At 33.5% G+C, this 20,767-nt stretch overlaps 1 protein-coding gene across 1 annotated transcript in view; it reads left to right on the top strand.

Annotated features, from left to right (window-relative positions):
- The first annotated feature begins 18,810 nt into the window (after nucleotides 1-18,810).
- The window catches only part of LOC127803983 (uncharacterized), a 29,192-nt gene continuing 27,235 nt past the window's right edge, over nucleotides 18,811-20,767 (top strand). The window contains exon 1 of the mRNA XM_052340666.1: nucleotides 18,811-19,178. Within this exon, the coding sequence (XP_052196626.1) occupies nucleotides 19,032-19,178 (147 nt within the window). The 5' untranslated portion in view covers nucleotides 18,811-19,031. The remainder of the gene's footprint in view (nucleotides 19,179-20,767) is intronic.

Genomic DNA, 20,767 nt, shown 5'->3' with positions numbered 1-20,767 from the left:
GGGGATTTATTTATTTTTTAAGTTTTCATTTTTAGCAACGTAATTTTTTGGTCGCTTAAAAAATTAAAATTAAATAATTAACTTTAGTGATTGAATTTTTCATCGCTAAATTATTTTAATATTAATTTATATTTTTTTCAAATCTTTTAGTGATGGAATTAATTCGTCGCTAAAAAATTTAAAATTAAATTTTAATTTTAATGTCTTTTAGCTACAGATCTCTTCGGTTGCTAAAAATTATAATTTAATTTTTAAATTTTTAATTTTAGTGACGGAACTAATCCGTCACTAAAAGATTTGTATATTATTTTTTATTTTTTTTATTTTTAGCAACAGATTTTTGTCATCGCAAAAAAAATTAATTAATTTAATTTCTTTTAGGGACAAAAATATTTATCGCTAAATTAAAATATTTAATTAAAATTAAATTCTCTAAAATTATTTAGTGACGGGAGTTTCCGTTATTTATTTCGTCGCTAAATTTAAAAAATATTAAAAATTATTTAGTGATAGGTATTTTCGTCGCTAATTCTGTCGCTAAATTATAAAAAAAAATTGCGATGGCCTTTTTCGTTGCTAATTCGTGGCTAAATTTTTGCAACGATAACTCCGTCACCAGCCCATCACTAATTAGTGATAGATTTTTTTTCATCGCTAATTCAGTCCCTAAATAATATTTTTCTTGTAGTGTATAGTCATCAGACCTGAGAGTCTTTATATCACGTCACCTATACCCCTCACTAGCTAGTTGCACCATTTTCTTTGTGTCCTCATCAGGCTACTTTGGTGGGGACTCACAAGTGCTTAAGATATCTAGTTGTACCACATATCTATTGGCCCAAGCAAATAAATTAGCCTATGTGGTTGGCTGGTCAAGAGCTAGGGACTTCCTCAATGGTAGAAAAGTGATCCCCTATAGAAAAGCCAATATTGCTACACTGACTAGCAAGTTTTTAACCTACAGGATGGCATTATGAAGTGATCGATGTACTATCTCAATGTCTCATTTGGCCTTTGTCATATGCTAAGAAGAAATGTGAGGTCTTTTTTCCTCAGGGCATTAGTTACAAAGGCTACAATAAACTCCGTGTGTAGCTGCTCAAATGATGTGACGTAGCCAAATGGAAGCTCACTAAACCAAGTGTGAGCATACTCGACTAGAGACTGTAAAAAGATCGAGCACATAGTGGCATTACTCCACTTATGCATATATGCCAAGAATTCAAACTATTGTGAGTAGAGAATAAGATTATAACGACTCGTTTGTGGGTTTAGCAGGTCGAGTGATTTTTATTGTGGTGATTGAATTTTCTTTTTTCTTGGGAAATGATTTTGAGAAATTATTTGTGATATTATAGGTAGAGTGGAAAGGCCAAATAAAGGGATTACTCTTGTTGAATAGTCAAAGGAAAATGGTGTACACGTGGAATGGTCAACATAGTCAAGGAAGGAAGCAAACTCAAGTGGGGTTCAAAATTCACCAATGTAAAATATATGCATATTGGTAAGTTTATATGTGGAGATAAAATTAAGGAAATTATTTGTATAAGTGAATATTACTATATATATAATATTGAATTTGTGGTATTGAAATTAGAAGATAAGTATATAAAGAATTAAGATATATATATATATATATGGAATTAGAGAATTAAATTAAGATAATTATAAAAGGGATATATGCATGTAAGTCAAGTAAAGGGAAGAGAATTGAGAGAGAGTGCAATGGAATTGGGAGGATAAAAGCTAGGGTTCTTCTTCTTCTTGATTATCAAAGCTTCAAGGAGGGTTGTGTGCAAGTTGGTTGTTATTTTAACATCCTATCCTTCCTCCCTTGCTAGATTTTTCCCCTTATTTTTGGTGGTGGTAGGTGAATTTCATCTTTATGGCAACTTTCTTCAAGTGAGAACCCAAAGGAAGCTTGATAAGGCAAGTTCCGTTCCTTTTTCTAGCTCTAACACCCTTGAATTAGGCATGATTTATCTATTAAAACCCTCTATTTAGGAGAGGTTATTCTTGAAAAATGTCTATGTAGTTATGATTGTAAATCTTCCTTGATTATTGATGATTCTTGTTGAAACCTTTTGGAACTTCAAATAGGGTTTGTTCCACCCTATAATTTCAAAGGAATTATGTATTTATTATTAGGGTCTAGATCATGCAAGGGATTTGGTGTGGCTTGCATGTGGTATGGTTGAAAATGTCTTTTTATGGGTTGCAAAACATTATGTTGATCGACAGATGGCTTGGGGTTGTCGAGCGTTTTCCCCCAAGCACACTATCAGTTGATCGATGTCCTAGGAACTGTCAACTGTTTTCTGAGGGCTATCGATCGATGTTGCTAATTCTCCACTATTAAAATCAAGTTGTTTCTTAAGTGTTTTCCTTTTGATTCTTCTTCTTTGTAAATGTTTTTAGAGGATAAATGTGCATGTATGGGCATGATAAAGAGCCATTATTGGGCTATCTGGAAGTTTGTGATTGGAAAGCATTTCATATGCATGTTTTCATGTATTATGTTGTGTATGATATTTGTGTGCCAAGACTTTAGGTTGAGCTAATGGACCTCAAGCTTCATATGTTGTATATGAGCAAAGTCCTTGAGTTGAGCTAACGGGCTCTAAAGACCTCATGACGTATGATATGGTAAGACCTTGGGTTGAGCTAATGGGCCTCAAGGACCATATGTTATTTATAGGTATAGCCCTTGGGTTGAGCTAAAGGTGTCACGCCCCAAAATTCGAAGGTTATGACTTAAAAATTTAAATAAAAACATTCTCAAATTCTCTTAAACTTTTTTTTTCTATATATACAATAGAAACAAGATACATATCAAATTCATTTATTATATCCACTAGGGCCTAATTGTCCAAAATACATAATAGGTGCACTTTAGGTCTAACAAAAACATAACAAATATTCCTTTGCACTTGAAAAGCAAGACCCCCAAAGATCTTTCCGATCGAGATTGCCTCTATACACATAACTACCCCAAAAAGGATCAATGCTGCTGGAAATACCCTCGAACTTTGCCTTTCCCTCCTAACTTGGAATGATGTTAAAACAAGGTAAGCCACAAGACTCAACAAATATATAAAAATAACGAAAAATGGATATGACTAGACTTCCCCAAAACATCATGCATATCGTGCTATACATTGAAAACACATGTCATTCCCATATACATAAATGACACACAATCCATGCCATATCATATGCCATATCACACACTATGCATGCGGTCATATAAAACAATACCAAGCCATAATCATAAATGCATAGATGCACATATATGGTCCTTGGGACCCATAAAAAATGCACACATTGGTACCTAAGACTTGAATACAAAGCTGCCAGCAGCCAAGGACAAACTACCAAATCAATAACATAAGCCCAACGCTCTTATATCACATCCACTAGTATCATATCCACCTCTATCATCATCGTGTGTCGAAGCACTCACAATCACATCACACCGAGCCCTTGTCTCATACATTAAGATCTCATATCACATATCAATGGAAGTTGCGCTTCCTTCTCATCATTTATCCACAACCTCTCCATGCAATGTAACACATAAAGAATGCAATGACTCTTATAGCATTAACGTGATGACAAGGCCCCCATAAGCCAAGCATTAGACCATACTATGCCCATATAGCAATTCACACATGCAAATGCTCTACATGCATATGCTCACCTATCATACACAAGTCAGTACTCAACTAGCCAACTGTGTTATGCCAATGTTCACACTCCTAACACATACAAAGCATGACCCCAATTAATGGAACCCATGGCCCAACATCATCATGCGAGGCAATATACCAACATAGTGCAATGCAACATAACCATAAGAAAAATTACACAACCAACCCAATATCAACATTTAGAACCTATCCCCTTAGGGTATAGCATCATTCCACAAAGAAATGTAGGGAGGAACAAGCCCTACTTAGCTAGTGAATAAAATGCACCAAGAAGTACTCAAGAAGACTTCTTTAATTCTCTAAGAAATTTGTTACCAAAAGAAGAAACACATAGCATATGAATGGCTCTCAACCGTTCCTAAATCATACCCAAGAAAGTTATTTATTTTTCAAAAATCATCGCAAGATTGACTACCCAAAATAAAAAAATTCCATATTTTGGGCAACGATTGGCAAGATTGCTACGGGCTCAAAAAATAACCAAGTGATCCAAGGAATATACCAAAAGAAAGATTAAGGAGTCTAGTTTATGGATAAAAAAATGAATTTCAATTTAGATATCACTACAAGAAGTTATGTTCCAAAACCCAAGACATGGTTGGATTATAAAGAAATAGGGATTTCCAGATTCAAGCATGAACTTCATAGGGCTATTATAGGCTCCAAATTGGACAAATTATTCAGATCTTATACGAAAATGAAGCTTATTAAATCTAGTTTACAACATAAAAGGCATATCTTGAATTGGACAAAAGAATACAATGCAAATTAACAATATTTGCATTGTTCTAATGTAACCAATAAAATGTCATTCCTTGGAGGATTTTTGGAGTGAATCAAGCCCCAAATGAACATCTCAACAAGACCCCTTAATATTTAAGAAATTTTACAAAATGTTTACAACTAAGAAGAAAGACCCATTTTATCAAAAGAAATGATATTATAGCAATGAAGGAAGCAAAGTGTGCTCAAAATGAAGAGAAATAATCAAGAAGAAATTGCATAACAAAAGGAGATGCAGTAAGAACTTGCACATAAATGGAGAAAATAAGAGAACTTGCCTTTTTTATGGTGAGAGACCAAAGAGAAGAAGAAGCACCCCTTTAAAATCTGCTACCCACAAATTGAGCTTCAATCCAAGAAGAAAATGGAGGAAGAAGAAGAAAAGAAGAAAAATAAAGAATAAGAAAATGAGCAATCGAGAGAGCAACGGGAGAGAGAAGAGAATGGGAGAAAGAAGAAGAAACAAGGAGGTATGGAGGAGAAGAGGGGGAAGAGTGGGTTGCCAACCACTTCCTTAGCATTTACCATATTGCCCTTCCAATTAAAACACAATCAATTCACTTTAATAAACCTCTTTTGGACATTTTCTTTTCTTTTTCTTTTTATCATTTTCTTTATCCAACACATTTATGCAATTTTCCATTTACCCTTACCTTTTTCATACACAACATAAAGACATTAAGCCCTTTTTGGACCTTTGCATTATTCATTTTCTTTTTTCCTTTTCCATAATCAACCCACAATATACGCATATATATATCACTACAAAAAAACTGGCATTTAGCGGCGGTTTTTTTTGCATTTAGTGGCGGTTTTGAAAACCGCCCCTAAATCAGCCGTCGCGGAGCATTTAGCAGCAGTTTTGACCAACCGCTGGAATAACCGCCGCAAATCATATTTTTTGCGACAGTTTTAAAACCGCCGCAAAATTAGTGATTTAGCGGCAATTTTTAAAATATATAGCGGCGGTTTTTCAACCCGCCCGCGCCCACTCGCTTGGACTCGCCCACCCGCCTGTGCCCTCCCAGCCACATGGCCGCATGTCCGCATGCCATGTGGTCAGGCCAGAAATTAAATTTCCAGCCTCCCCTTCCCCAGGTTCGAACCCACGACCTCCCCTGTGCACGTGCATACTCGTAACCGTCTAATCTGCCAAGCTCCCTTGTTATATAACCGCATATATAAATTATATACCACTACTTTCCAGAATTATATTTTATATTTTTTATATAGAAAGAAAAATATTAATTAATTTATTATTTTTTAAAAGAGTAAAGGAATAAATTAAAAATAAATTAATTGAATTAAATTAACTAAATTAATTGATTAAAAATAAATATATATATATATTTTAAAATTATCAAAATTTTGTTAAATTTATTTTTATTTTTATTGTTTTAAATTAAATTTTTAGTTAATTATGTTGGTTCCTAATGATGGCAAATATATCCCAAGAGGGGGGGTGAATTGGGATTAGGTAGATTTTTGATAATTTAAAACTTTGATTGTTGGTAGAATACTAGGTTTCGAAATATATGGGATATGTTTTGAAATAAACCTTTCTGTTAAGTAGGTTTCAAAACCTACTCTATATGTTTCGAAATATACCTCACTGTTTTGCTAGTTTCGAAATAAAGAATGTATGTTTCGAAATCTACTTCACTGTTTTGCTTAATTCGAAATCCTTTACCTTGTATTTCAAAATAACTATCTTTGGAAAATATAATTTATATAATTAAGAGTATACCAAAGATGTGTGTATATTAAAGATATGTTTTCTATGAATATGTATAAACTTATGCTCATGAAAACTATTTTAGCCTTTGATAACAAAACTTATAAAAGCATGTGCAATAGGCAATAATGATACATGAAAGCTAAAGAACACTTTGCACACAAGATATATAGTGGTTTGGCACCCGCCTACTCCACTACCTTCAAGCTTACCCACTTAAAGGATTTGCAATCCCAATCACTTTTACTAGTGATCTCCACAACAAGGATTTTACCATGGTTCACCCAAAAACCTTACAATGTGAGTTTTTACAGGCTCAACTCAAACCTAGCACCAAGTGAGTTTTTACGGGCTTAACTCAAACCTTACACCAAGTGAGTTTTAAGGCTAAACTCAAACCACAATGAGTTTTAGGCTCAACTCAAACCACAATAAGTTTTAGGGTCAACTCAAACTCTTACAACATTTACAAGATAAATAAAGTTTATCTTTACAACCCAAAGAGCAATAAATGCTTTGCCAATGGTTGTACAAACCTCTTAACTTGAGGTGAGGAGAGCTGGAGGATATATGATACTCGTTGTTTGCACTTGCTTTTCCTTTTTCACATCACAATGCACATCTATGAATGAATGGATCTTCGTTGAATGCTTGTCAAACGGATTTAGATCATTTGTGCTTGTGTGTGTGTCTCTAGTGTGTGCTCACTTGTTCTTGCTTATTGTCTCTCAATCAATCTCTATCAATCTCTTCTTGTCTTCAAATACCTGCTATTTATACCAAGATATAGAAATTTAGCCGTTTATAGCCGTTAGAGACAAGACAGGAAAGTAGGTTTCGAAACATACAAAGTGTATTTCGAAACATCACATAAATAGACAAAGGTTTCGAAACATAGACAACAAGTTTTGAAACATACAAGCTTCCAGCTGGACAAAGGATTTAGAGACAACAAACAAGTGGGAGACAAACACTTATGCCCACTTTGAATATTTTAAAAAGCACTAGCAATCAAATTCAAATTTGAATCTCTTAAGCATGGAGAATGCATTTAAAAAATACTTTGAGAAGCATTTAGATAAAAACAAAAATGCAGAACAAATGCATCTCGATTTTTCAAATGAATCTGCTGACAGAATGTCAGAGGTTTCGAAACATGATATGATAGGTTTCGAAACATACCTCTTTGGAAATGAGGTTTCGAAACATGATGCATATAGGTTTCGAAACATACCTCTCTAGAAATGAGGTTTCGAAACATGACATATAGGTTTCGAAACATAGTTCAAAACCTGAATTGAAAACGCATGCATAGCAGAGATGTTTCGAAATAGCATACATTGAAAACCATTTCAAAGGGGTTTCGAAACATGCATGGAAACATGACAGATATTTAGAAACATTTGCATGAAAGCACAATCCACAGTATGTATACATCACAGCTTATTTACATTTCTTTAGTTTAAATAAATATCCACATTTTCTTTAATTTATATTTTACCTCCATTTACTTTAATACATAAATATAAATAACAAAGTACCCCCTATTTGGATTCAATAAAAATACTTAGAAAATCAAAATCCAAATAGATAAGAAAGTAGATTTTGGATTTTAGTACAAACTCGAGTTTTAGCAATAATACCACCTCCAAAATATATACTTTATATTTAATGAAAAATTCATTAAAAATCGTTTTAGCACTAATGAATGTTAGATATCAAAATACTAGGAGTTAGTTTTCTAAAAAGAAAACTCTTTCTTATACTTTTCCTTATAAGGTGCTAACCTTCCAGACTTAGTCAAAACAGGGTTTTCATTTTCACAAAGAGATACTTAATATACTTGATATTGAAATTGATATATATTGAAAACCACGTACTGGACTCATGACAATTAAACCAATATATGTTTTTCATCATTAAAACTATTGTACAAAAAGTACAACAACAAATTAGTGGTGAACACGTGTGATATATGGGAAAGTTTAATTTAAAAATAAAAAAATAAATTTATTATTTTAAATAATTTTAACAAAATTAATAATTATAATTTTTTTAATCTTTAATCATGTTGGAAAATTTTAAGTTTACTTAATTATTCACTATTCAATATGCTAATGGAGAACACTTTTAATTCAATATAATTATAAATTTTTTTATTATATTATATTTATTTATAAATAAATATTATAAAATCTATAATATTTCCACTTAAAGACATTCGTTATTTTCTATTTATTATATTATAATTATAAATATAAATTAAAACTCTTAAATATGAGTAAGAATAAGTTTTTTCAATAATAACAAAATTTTAAAAAAATGAATTTTGATTTCTTCCATAGTCTTAAAAAATTGATACCTTAAATATTAATTAGCATTGAAAAACCCTAGTATTTGACAAACTTAAATAACTTTTTATGAATTTGTTAAGACATCACATTTTTAAGACTATAATATAATTATTAAAGTAATTAATAATTAATTAATTACTATCTTTGATTTAATGCAAATTTTTGAGGGAAAAAATTCACCATTGATTGACACTTGGCAAAATACTTTATTTGACTATCATATTTTAATATTATATAAATATACATAGAATAAAGATATAAAAATAATATTTTAAATAAATATATAATTTTCTATGACTTAATTAATAGTTTAAGTTGTCTATTAATATTTCTCATAAAACTCATGCAAATTTAATACAAAATAATTAGCATTGAAAAACTCGTATATTTAAAATTTATTATTAATTTTACAATAATTAGTGCATATTATTTCAAAGCAATTGAAAAATTTAAATTATTAATGCAAATTACAAAATATAAATTATTAATGCAATAAGTATTAAACGCAAATCATTAATGTAAGTTTTGGGGGAAAAATTTATTACTACTTATTATTTCAAAGCAATTGAAAGATTTAAATTATTAATGCAAATTATAAAATGCAAATTATTAATACAATAAGTATTAATTGTAAATCATTAATGCAAGTTTTGGAGGAAAATTTCTTTTTTAAGACTATCCTACTTTTATATATATAAAGATGCAAATTACAAAATGTAAATTATTAATGCAATAAGTACTAAATAAAAATCATTAATGCAAGTTTTGGGAGAAAATTTTATTACTACTTATTATTTCAAAGCAATTGAAAATTTTAAATTATTAATGCAAATTACAAAATGTAAATTATTAATACAATAAGTATTAATTTCAAATCATTAATGCAAGTTTTGGGGAGAAATTTCTTTTTTCAAAACTGTCATACTTTTATATATATAAAGATTTTGTAATTAATTTAATTTAAATTAAATTTTAAATTTCTTTTAAGATTTTATATTTCTTTTTGTTAATTTAATTAGATTTAATTTTATTTTTAAATTATTTAATTTTAATTATAAATTATTTAATTATTTTTGAATTTAGTGGCGATTTTTCAAAAATCGCCGCTAAATTAAATTTTTTGATGAATTTTGCGGCGATTTTGAAAACCGTCGCAAATGTTAATTTAATTTTAATTTGAAATTATTTAATTATTTTTTAATTTAGCGGCGTTTTCTCAAAAATCACCGCTAAATTCAATTTTATTTTTTAATTATTTTTTAAATTTAGCTGCGATTTTTTAAAAATTGTCGCAAAATTGAATGTTTTAATGAATTTTACGACGGTTTTTAAAACCGCCGCAAAATATTAGAAAAATCGCCGCTAAAATAGTATTTTGCGGCGGTTTGTAAACCGCCGCAAAATTTCATTTTTTGTGGCAGTTTTAAAAACTGCCGCTAAAAATTAATTTTTTTATAATGTATAAATCACATGCACTTACCGGGAGATTCTTTCAATTTAAACCCCACACAAATTTTAATTTTTCCATACTCAAGGGCTTGACTTTTCAAACATTCATATGCCTTGACTATTCTCTCTCTCTCTCTCTCTATATATATATATATATATTTTACATTTACTTGGACTTTCATTACACATAAATTCACTTACACTATTTTCCCATAAAATAATATTTTCATTAATTCTAGCCTCTTTATCAACACAAGACATTTCAACATGATTAATTCAAACGACGCCCAAGATGCAACACGTTTAATAAAATATTAATAACCATCTTAGACCCACTAATGGGTCATTACAAAAAGGCCCCAAGAGTCATTTGATATGTATATGTATGAGTTTATGTGGTTTCAAAGATTTTTCAAACTTTATTCATTGAGCATATGAGGATGGTGGATGGCATGGGTGCATTTCATGTGGCTAACGGTTTGGTATTCCATAAGCCTATCTATTATTACAATCCTTATTCTTATGCTCTTTCTTTTCATATTATACTTGCTAGGCCTTGTGGCTTATTATTGTTTTACATCATTCCAGGTAAAGGCAAGACTAAGGTGAAGGGTGATTCTAGTGAGGTGTGATCCTTTTGGGTTAGATGTGTACAAAGCTCTCTTGAACCCAAAGGTCTTGGGAGGCCTGTTGGTTTACGCTATGCTAATGGTTGCGTTTTGTCATGAGGGCTTGATGTATATCTTTTGAGAAAGCCTAATGGGATGTAAAGAATGAAAGTCCACCCCTCCATTCAAATGAGCCAAGCAAAAATTGAGAAATTCATCCGAATGAGGCCACTATAGCATCTGAATAGCCTTCTAATTTCTTCATCAATTCACCCAACTATTTAAAATTTATTCGAATGCCCCATTGCATCATCTGAATGTCACTCTCATAACTTGAAATTTCTCCCTAATTCATTCGAATATGAGTCATCCCATTCGAATGTCTTTTGCATTTTCTCAATTCCTATATCAAATGCCTTAGAACTCATTCGAATGTGCTCAGTTCATTCGAATGCCTTCCATATAGCAGCCTATATATATATATATCATCAGAATGTCTTAAGCTATATTTGAATGTCTCCCTACTGATTTACACATATATACATATGTACATATATATTACCCGAACTACTATTGATTCAAGAAACATATAGAAGATTCTAGATTGGGAAATGATAAAGGGATTTAAGAAAATAAAAGAATTGATAAAGATGACGTATAGAGAAAATATAAAAGAGAGAAATTGTGAGGAAAATATCACAAAACGGAGGAGATAAACTCGAGCTCTCTCTCTCATAAGCTTCTCTGTAACTTTTCAAACCCTTTTCTTCTCTTTAACAACAAGCCAAATCTCACTGTCTAAGAGGTTTCTAGCTGCTGTCGAGTGTCATAGGAAGCTTAAGAAGACAAGTTTTCTTCCTTTCTTCCCATTTTCTGAATTATAATTCATTGTAAATGTGGTATTGGGTTTTGGGAATTTTTTTATAGAACCTTGATATATGCACTTGGGGGTGACGAGAGGAGAACAATGAGAATGGTTCAGAAACTTAATGGTGTTGCTGAGATTGAATACAGGGGAAATAAACAAAAACTACTACATAAACAGAGGGATGAGTGTTATATGGTTGATTCTTATGGGTTAATGGATTATAACCTGGGGGATGTTTTGATAGTCATGTGGGGTTTGTTCTTCCCCACTTTCCTTAGGGAATGGTGAATTTATTAAGATTTTTCATGGGAAGCTTGTACCTTCTCCATGCCCTGCTAACGTTTTAGATATTTAACAATTTAATTTGATTTACTCTTGAAGCCTAAGAGTGAAGCCTTCTATATCCTTAGTGTGAGTTACTGTCAATAATAGTCACGACATGAAATGTGAATAATTTTCTTAAATCCAAATATTACTTCTAGACATGGCATGTATATTTGGAGCCTCGTTACTGCTTCGCACGCTCAAAGATATTCTCTCTTACTTTTCATGTTTCTGTGAGTTGAGTGTGAAATTTCCTTACTTCTGGTGTTATTCAATCACTATGATGTCCATGATTATGAGATGAGAATAATGACAATTGAGAATGTTACTCCTTGTCATGACATGTTTTGATAGTGTGGTAATTGTGTATCATGGGCATGAACTGACATGAATATTATCACCATGTATCATGAGTGGACACGAGCATAACATATTACCACTGTATCACGTGCATTTGTATGTGGTCATCCTACATGTTGCATATGCATCGACAAGATCAAAGATGGTTATGGGCACTACGATTGTGTACCCTGAGACATATCTCCCAAAACCAGTAGCCACTAGCCTGACTAGGGTTACGCTTCTGCGCGTGACGACTGGGGGGCGCACTCAGAGGTAACAACCCTGGGTGAGATTATATATATGTATGACTATAGCCAAGTATATGAGATAGGACCTATGGTCCACAGATTATCACAATTTCTCTGGTTATAGGTATCAGTTACAGGTCGGTATGTATTTTGCTGCATTTTATATTGTTGTGCGAGGCAGTTGGCCAATTATGTGTTTATCGGCTCTCTTGTGTGCTATGCATGACATTATTATCGTGGGTGGGTTTGTAGTCCATGTACTGTAATCTATTATCCACATCTATATGCTTATTAGATACCACTCACCCAACTTTTGTCATATTACTATCTTCCATGCTTTCCCTTTCTGTTTCTTATACTTGCTGGGCTTTGTAGCTCACCTTGTACTCTTCACCATTCCAGGCCAAGTAAATAAATAGATGGCGAGGAGTCGAGCAAGAAGGATGGGTAGTAAGATATGTGTGCAGGTCTACTCTCAAATCAATGGTCTTGGGAAAATGTGTGGCTAAAGATTGCATAGGTCTTATTTTGTAACATGTAACCTAACTTAGAATTGGGTTTGTAACCCTTAAAATTTTCTATTTTAATTTTGGGTTTGATGGCTTACGCATGGTGTATAGATATATTATACGTTTGTTAGTGGTTGTAGGATCTTTTCTTAATTCATTACGCTCTTTCCTCTAGGTTGTCCGGGGATTAGGGTAACTTGGGAGAGAGGGTGTTATATCCGACCAAACCAGACCGTGGTCTGGTTTGGTGCGGTTTACCACGATTTGAAAATCTGATACAAGTGAGACTTAAAACCACTAAAAATTCTACTTAAAAATAGTAAATAAAGACAATCAAAGGTAAATAAATATGAGTAGAAAATAAAGACAAAACAGTGTAATTCAACATATAATATTTCAACATTGAAAGCAGAAAATAACCTGTTTAGCAATGGATTATGCAATTAACCTATTTAGAAAATAAACAAATTATCAAATTAACCTATTTAGCAATGAATTATGAATTATGCAATCAAATTAACCTGTTTGGGGGTGGCTTTTATAATAATATTTTTTTTTTATTTTCTTGGGCGGTTCGGTTTAAAATTGAACCATCAACTGTACAAAGCGCTCGGTTTGTATAGCGCCCAAATCATTTTTTATCGCAAAAATAAAAAATTGACTAGTTCGGTTCGGTCTGGCCGATTTTTGCAGTACACCGATTTTTTTGAACACCCCTACCCCCAAGGAAGGAGGCCTAGGGATGTGAGCCTTTCCAAGAGTTGCTAAGAGTGCATGCATCATTTTTGATAAATGCTTCAGTGCCTTGAACTTTTTTTTGTCACTTCTCCTCAAGTTCTCGTTTCTCTATTCTAGTTTCTAAAATTCCATAAGAGATAAAGTAGATGACCTCTTGTGTAATACCCGAGACATTTGTAAACTCTGGCAATTTAATAAATAAGAAATGTCTAAAGAAGTCACGAGAGTCCGGGACTAAAACCCTTGTTTTAAGAAAAATCGAGTAAAAAAGTAATTTCTCAAAACATTGGAAAAATGTTTGAGGATACGCTAAATGATGAAAGGAACCTCTTTTTAGGAATTCAAGGGTTAAAATAAGAAGTTATGCGAATGATTAAAATTTCAAAAAATTTCAAGGGTCAAAGTGTAAAAATACCAAACTTCGAGCCAAAGCGCAAACATTGAAAACCTTCAACGGAACTCGCCGGAGTAACCAAACGGACCAACCGCCGATTGGAGTGGCCAACATGAACCCTCAAGAAAGGCTTGAGGTGGTAAGGGAGGTGGAAGAAGGAGATTGACCCATTTCTTTTATAAATTTGAGCTTTTGTATAAGGATGACGGAAACTCAAGGGATTAAGGTAAGCCTGAGCTGTTTTGAGGGGTTAATCCTGTTCTTAGGAGGGTGAGGAATATTCTGAAAGCGAGAGAGAGTGATTTCACCAGAAAATAAGGGAGAAAATAGGTTGTTGGAGCTGCAAGAGCACTCGTGGGAAACTGATTGTGGGTCACCTGAAATAGCACGATAAGTTAGATTTTAAGTTATAATCCTGTAGAGGAGAGAAAGAGGGAGATGTAGGTTCAAACAGGGAGCAAAACGGGGTTAAAATGGGTGAGAAAAATGCAAAAAATAGAGGGTTGGTCATTATCGCATCGGACGCTACCAAGGAAGACGATCGGCGTGTGCAGCGCAAGCACCAAATCTGCCTGTGCGTATAGGCGCATGGGGGTTTCTCTCGACGGCGCGTGGGGGCGTGTATAAGCTCCGTTATACCTAAAAATTTCCAGAAAGATACATTTAATTATTATCTACAATCCTATGTAAAAACATTTAACATTTGGTTTCCGAAAATATGTGTTTTATGCATAAAAACGCAGCAGGCTTCCATGAACAGTACCTCGAGTCAGATCGCTGAAATGAGTGACTCATGTTTTGTGAACTCCTGCATCTCTCGCATGTTGTATTTGCATTTGGGTGGCTAGCATGTCATTTATTTACCTTTGTATTGCATTTTATATACTTGAGCACGCATCACCACATTCATGGCTAGTGACTTGAGATGGGCTGTGTCATGTACGTGGTCTTGGACCACACCATTCCAAGTCGTGAATGGCTATGGCTTTATGATGACATGATGGCTAGCGGGGGTGATTGCAACACCTTGGCATCACTACTATCGGGTTACTTTATGACATTCTGCATAATGCATTTGCACGCGCTATAATATTGAGTCATCTCACGTAGATATTTGTATCTAATTTGGGTGTTTATACCCTTAAAATATTCAACATTCCAAGTGCAACAGATGTGATAGGTACCTCAGCCCCAAGTAATGACAGAGGAAAAGCAGCAACTTAACGCATTTTCCACTATGTTTTATAAACATATGCTATTGTAAACCAAACTTTAAGTAACCACCTTGTTGTACTACAATTTCAATTTGGGTGTAGTAAGATTTAATCTTTATAAAAAAATTAAAGAATCTAAATATGGTAACTTTTTAAGTAATGTATGTATGATCCATGTTTAAATTTTAAAAGAAAACATTATTCAATTCCAAGTTCATTTATCGTTTCAAGAAGGAAAATAAGTTAAGACTATTTTTACCATTTTCTACTAAAAGGTTGGTCTTGGAAAGTCCATAAGATTAAATGGTGATTAATTTTTGAGTGGAATCACGTATTTACAAGCTATTCTTGTAATCATCAATATTAAGAGACCTATGGTTCATATCTTCGTATGCTGGGTTTTCCATATTTAAACGCCAAGTACATGAACATGTAAACTTGAGTTGTCCTCATTATAAAGGAGATTTCTCTGCGTGGTATTATTTTGGATACTTGAGTATAAGTTATGGAATCCCATGATACATGGCAATAATGAGTTTTGGAAGTTACCAATGTAAATCATTCTTTCCATACGTGAGGAACCAGGATTTACTATTCTAAAATTAAAGGAAATAATGTTTCTAAGATTATTTCAAAGAAAAAATAGAGAAGATAAAATTGATTTACAAAATTATTTAATGCCTCATATATTTAAAATTTCAAACTTAATTCACTAGGACATACGGGGCATTACATCTTGACCCCGAAGGTTCTTCGCACATTAGCCTGGACCTAATCACCCTCTGTATCACTGGGTTGGTCTAGCTCAAGAACCTATCTAGTAGGACGCTATCATTATCTAGAAGGCTGCTTGGGGAGTATGGAGGTAGGGCATGCGAGTGAGGCATGCATGGGTGATGACTACTCAATGGACTAGTCTTATTCTAGAGAATACTATTCGTTGGACATTTAGCTCCCATGTCTTCTTTGTCTGGGGAGGCTAGCATATGTGGCCTCAGGTTGGGACATCCTCGCATGAGAAAACTTTGTTTTTCTTTCCATTTAAGACACTTTTTACTCATTTCCCATAAGCAATGCCAAATTTTTGTTGTTGAAATACAACAATTAAATTTATGTCTTATGAAACAACTCAACAGGGCCTGGCAAGAAAGTGAGGGGTAAGGTTTGTGCTGCTAAGGGGTGCTAGTAGACGTCAAGATGGAGGATGGTTAGATTCGCTATTTGGGAGAGCAGAATTATCAAGGTGGTGTTGTTCGGGAAAGCAAAGAGGATGCCCTGAGTCTTTGGATTGCTACTGAGCCAAAAGGTATTCGAAAGAATTCTTTCCCAAAGACTTGGGTCTTAGATTAGCTAGTCTTCGGATGCCTTGGCTCTAGGAGAGTTGGGAGAGTCTCTGAAAGGTGCTACGCTTTGGGGTCTCCAAATGAGTCTGTGACACAAACACAATCACAAGGCACTCAAGGAACTTTCCCACACGGGCCCTCCGATGCCAAAGTAAGATGATGCCATGATGTAGAATAAAGTATAAATATATGTTGTATGAGGCTTCAAATGGGTGTCTTTGGATGGGTCTAGATCTGAAGTGTTAGGTCTGGGTCTTTGAGTGCTAAATCTAGATTCATAGGGCATGGACCTGGGGGTATTTATAGGTTTCAAGGGCTGGGCCACATGGCATGCTCGGGTTGGATCGACTCTTTGGGCTAAAAGTCTACGAATGTGGCTGGAAGGCTTGAAGGTTCATTCGGGGATGAGATGCCCCTAAAGAGAATTCTTTGGATGAAACTCCCTCGAAGACTCTTTGGAGTCATCAAGATGAATGCTTTAAAGGCATTTCAAAGGGATTTTTCCCCAAACACTCTTCGGAGTCATCAGGTGACTTATGCCAAGAAGACTCTTCGAGATAAGTCTTTGGGCTTAAGGGTTTACAGACTTGGTACATGGCTGCCTAGAAGACTTTTTGTGGTCTTTTGGGGCTTTAGCCTTCTTTGATATTTCCTTGAATTTTTGGATTTTATTTTTATAGAGTACCCCACAACAACCTATTTACGTACATGCTTACTAAATTGAAAACTATTTTACTTTAAATTGCATGAAAATGTTTTCATCCAATTAGGAGAGACACCAATGCATTCTGGTTGTTTGTGATGCTCATGCTATTTACAGTTTATTGTTATTGTTTACTGTTAACTTGGTTGATGATTATATTTCATGACTCATGAGGTATCATTTTGACATAATGGGATAGGTTGAATAGAACACTGATATCTAAAGAAAATTTAGTATGACATGATTCTATGGATCTTGGCATGCCAAGACTTATGTCTTATTCTCTGAACACTAAATGTTGCCATATTATTATAATATCTCTATTTAGTTTTGTTAATTTATCCCACACTTTGTTATATTTCATGCTTTTATTTGTTTATGTATTGTGAAATACAACTACTTAAAAACAAGGTTTAGTGTAAAAGTATAGTTGAATGGATTCATAGGTAGTTGAAAGGACATTCTACCATAATTTGTATCTTTTTTTTTAAGTCCCAATTTTTTTGACCCTTAACTTGAGATGATCGTTTTTGCGCGACTCCCGATGCTCGTATTTCTAATCCTTAACTTTCAACTTTATTGTAGTAGTACTCGTTCTTTCCTCATATCAGGTCCTACTAAACTATCTCATTGTTGGCATAACATATCTTATATTTTCGAGTCTATAAGACTTATTTGGTTATTAAACATTTTTTTAGGGTATATTGCTACCAATATTTTTGGTCCTACAATATTTAATTCTGGTGTTCCTATTTCCTGTATGGTGTTGATAGGCAGTTAGGCACGCTATGTAAACTCACTAACTTTTCTGTCTACATATGTTTTGGTCGGTAACCATATCTTGAGATATTATGATGTCATTTTTATACTATTACTCTATTATCTTGGTAAATGGGTTTACCACCTTATTTCTATTAATTGAGATGATGCAAAACCCGATTTCTATTATACATCCCTTGGTTGTGGATGTTTTATTATTTATTATTTGTATTTTTGTCTTGCTAACTCTAAAGCAGGGTCCACTTCATCTTAGAAACCTACCAAAAAAAGGTGTTAAGAACTTAAATGTCAAATTCTTAAAAGTTTCTCAAAAAAAAAAAAAAAATCAAAACAAATATAACATCTAAAATTGAAACTCAAATTTTAAGATGATCATATTGCATCTAAAATTTTGTAAATAAATATAAATATGTTTGACAGAATTTTTATTTATATTTCAAAATTATTTTTTTTTAAAATACAAATTGTTTTAAAAAATATTTTAAAATATAAATAAAAACATTTTTCAAATTTTATTTTTAAATAACCGACCCACTAGCCAAGGGTTGCCTTAGGCCTGTGGCCCACCCACTCCTTGCGAAGGCCCGGCTTGTTCAGGTAGCCCTCTAGGCTGGCCCATTTGAAATCTCTGACGCTATCAAAACCTAGGAGGCTATGCCCCGGCCCAGAGACATTACAAACTACCAAGCCGGCCCAGTTTCCCAAGGCAACGTGAGAGAGGGAGGGGGAGAGCGGGAGAGGGGGAGAGAGAGAGCAACCCCATGCTTTGTGCGGCAACAATTCTTTCACGGAAGAACGGTAGCGCAAATCCTAGGATACAGATGTTGTATATTGGATTAGGCTGTCCCTGTGAATCATAGATAGGAGGATCAGCCTTGTTTTGTATTATTCTGTCGATTGGGATTGGGAAAATAGTATACTACATTACAATGCAAGTGCTACCCAGACCCAGATGGCGAAACCTTTTGATTCTCAAGACCTCCTGGATTCAATCATCGTCTTCTTCGTCGGCGCATTTAGCTTCCTTTCATTCCACTCCCACTACCTTTGACAGAAGGAAGACCCAATCCAACTTTGTAAGCTTCTACATCTTCTTTTCCTTTCCATTCTAATCTTTGGGATATTTTGTTCCTTTTGATTTTTCTTTGAATGCGAATCGATTTGTTTCCAGAGGAAGCTAAGCATTATTCATTTAGGTTGAATTCATGACGACCATATTCTGTTTGATCTGAAATTCAAAGATTGTAGTTTTAGCATCAAGCATGATTTGGATGGTGAGTTCGGTGCTGCTTTTCTGACATGTTTCTGTATTAAATTTGCCTCATGGTTTGGCATAAGAAAATTTTCTCTAGGTCTATGTTCAATTTTGGAAAAACAAACACCATTGGTCAGTTGTTTTGTTTTCAAAAATTCTGAAAAAAATTGGAAATTTAATGCAGAAGATTTTTGCTTTTCTTCTGTATTCAGAAGTCAAAAATGAACTTCTATAATCAATTTTTCTTTTTCTGATATGCTCCTGTATAATATTTGCCTCACAGTTTGGAATAAACAAATTCTAGGGTTATTGAGCCCCTATGGTAAGACTTCTGTGTTATATTTTAGAAACAACAGAAAATAGCAATAGATTGCTTGTTTTCAATTCCAAAAAGCTGGAAAAATTGAAACACCAGTAGAGGTGTTTTCTGAATTTGTATTTTGTTTGATATTTTTCTTTTTTTTTTTCTCCCTTTCCTATCCCATTGACTGATCACATTCATTGCCAGAGCCATGTGACCCATCTGAGGCGGTGGAGAGGAGCACGAGAAGTAAGGGTGTAAAAAATCAAAAGCAAAGCCAAAAGAAAAACAAAATAATGTCTTAGTTATTATTTTTTTTCATCTCTAAACTAAAGCTGAACACGTGTGTGCACACACACATAAAGAGAACCTAAACTGGAAAGTGAGAGCAAAAATTTAGAAGCTCTGTCATGGTAAGATGATTAAGTGGAGAAGTACATTCATCGTTTTATACAATTGTAAAATCCTTCTAAAATTAAATTGTACGTTTTACCAGATGGCTAAGACCAATCTTTGATTATGGCTTAGAATGTTGAGTTGTTATATATCAACATGTGCAAAATATGAACATGGCTAATATGAGGATGTTATGATTGATATGTAGCTATACAAGAAGAAACAGAATTGGAAATGGGATTATAATAAAGTAGCCATTGAAGATAAGATGTGCAAGAGCCATTAAGACAATTTGAGTATGTGAGAAGATCAGTAGACACTTGTGAGGTGGGTGTATAGAATGGAAGAAGCTTGTTGCAAAAGAGGTAGAAAAGAGTAAAGAAAGCTTTGTAACAAACCCTTAGATGTGGCATGGGATGCAATGGCTTTATAGAGGATATGAACATGAGTAGATTAAGGTTTTGATGTTCTTATTATTATAATCTACATTAAAGAGGTATCGGTGGTTCTATTCATGTAGAAAAGATGAGGATAAACAAACACCCATCCTTCATATTTGGCTACATGAAGTTTCTGTGTTGGAATAAATGTAATTAGCTGTCAATTAGCTTGTAATTAGGTTGCCAATCAGCTTGTAATTAGGCTGTCAATTAGCTTGTAATTAGGCCTTAATTTTAGCCTTACTATAAATTTCAATAGAAAGAGTCTAGATC

Source organism: Diospyros lotus, chromosome 6 (assembly GCF_014633365.1).
Source record: "Diospyros lotus cultivar Yz01 chromosome 6, ASM1463336v1, whole genome shotgun sequence".
Taxonomy (NCBI): Eukaryota; Viridiplantae; Streptophyta; class Magnoliopsida; order Ericales; family Ebenaceae; genus Diospyros; species Diospyros lotus.
Note: the sequence above shows the minus strand (reverse complement) of the source record. Positions and strands in the feature narration are given on the sequence as shown.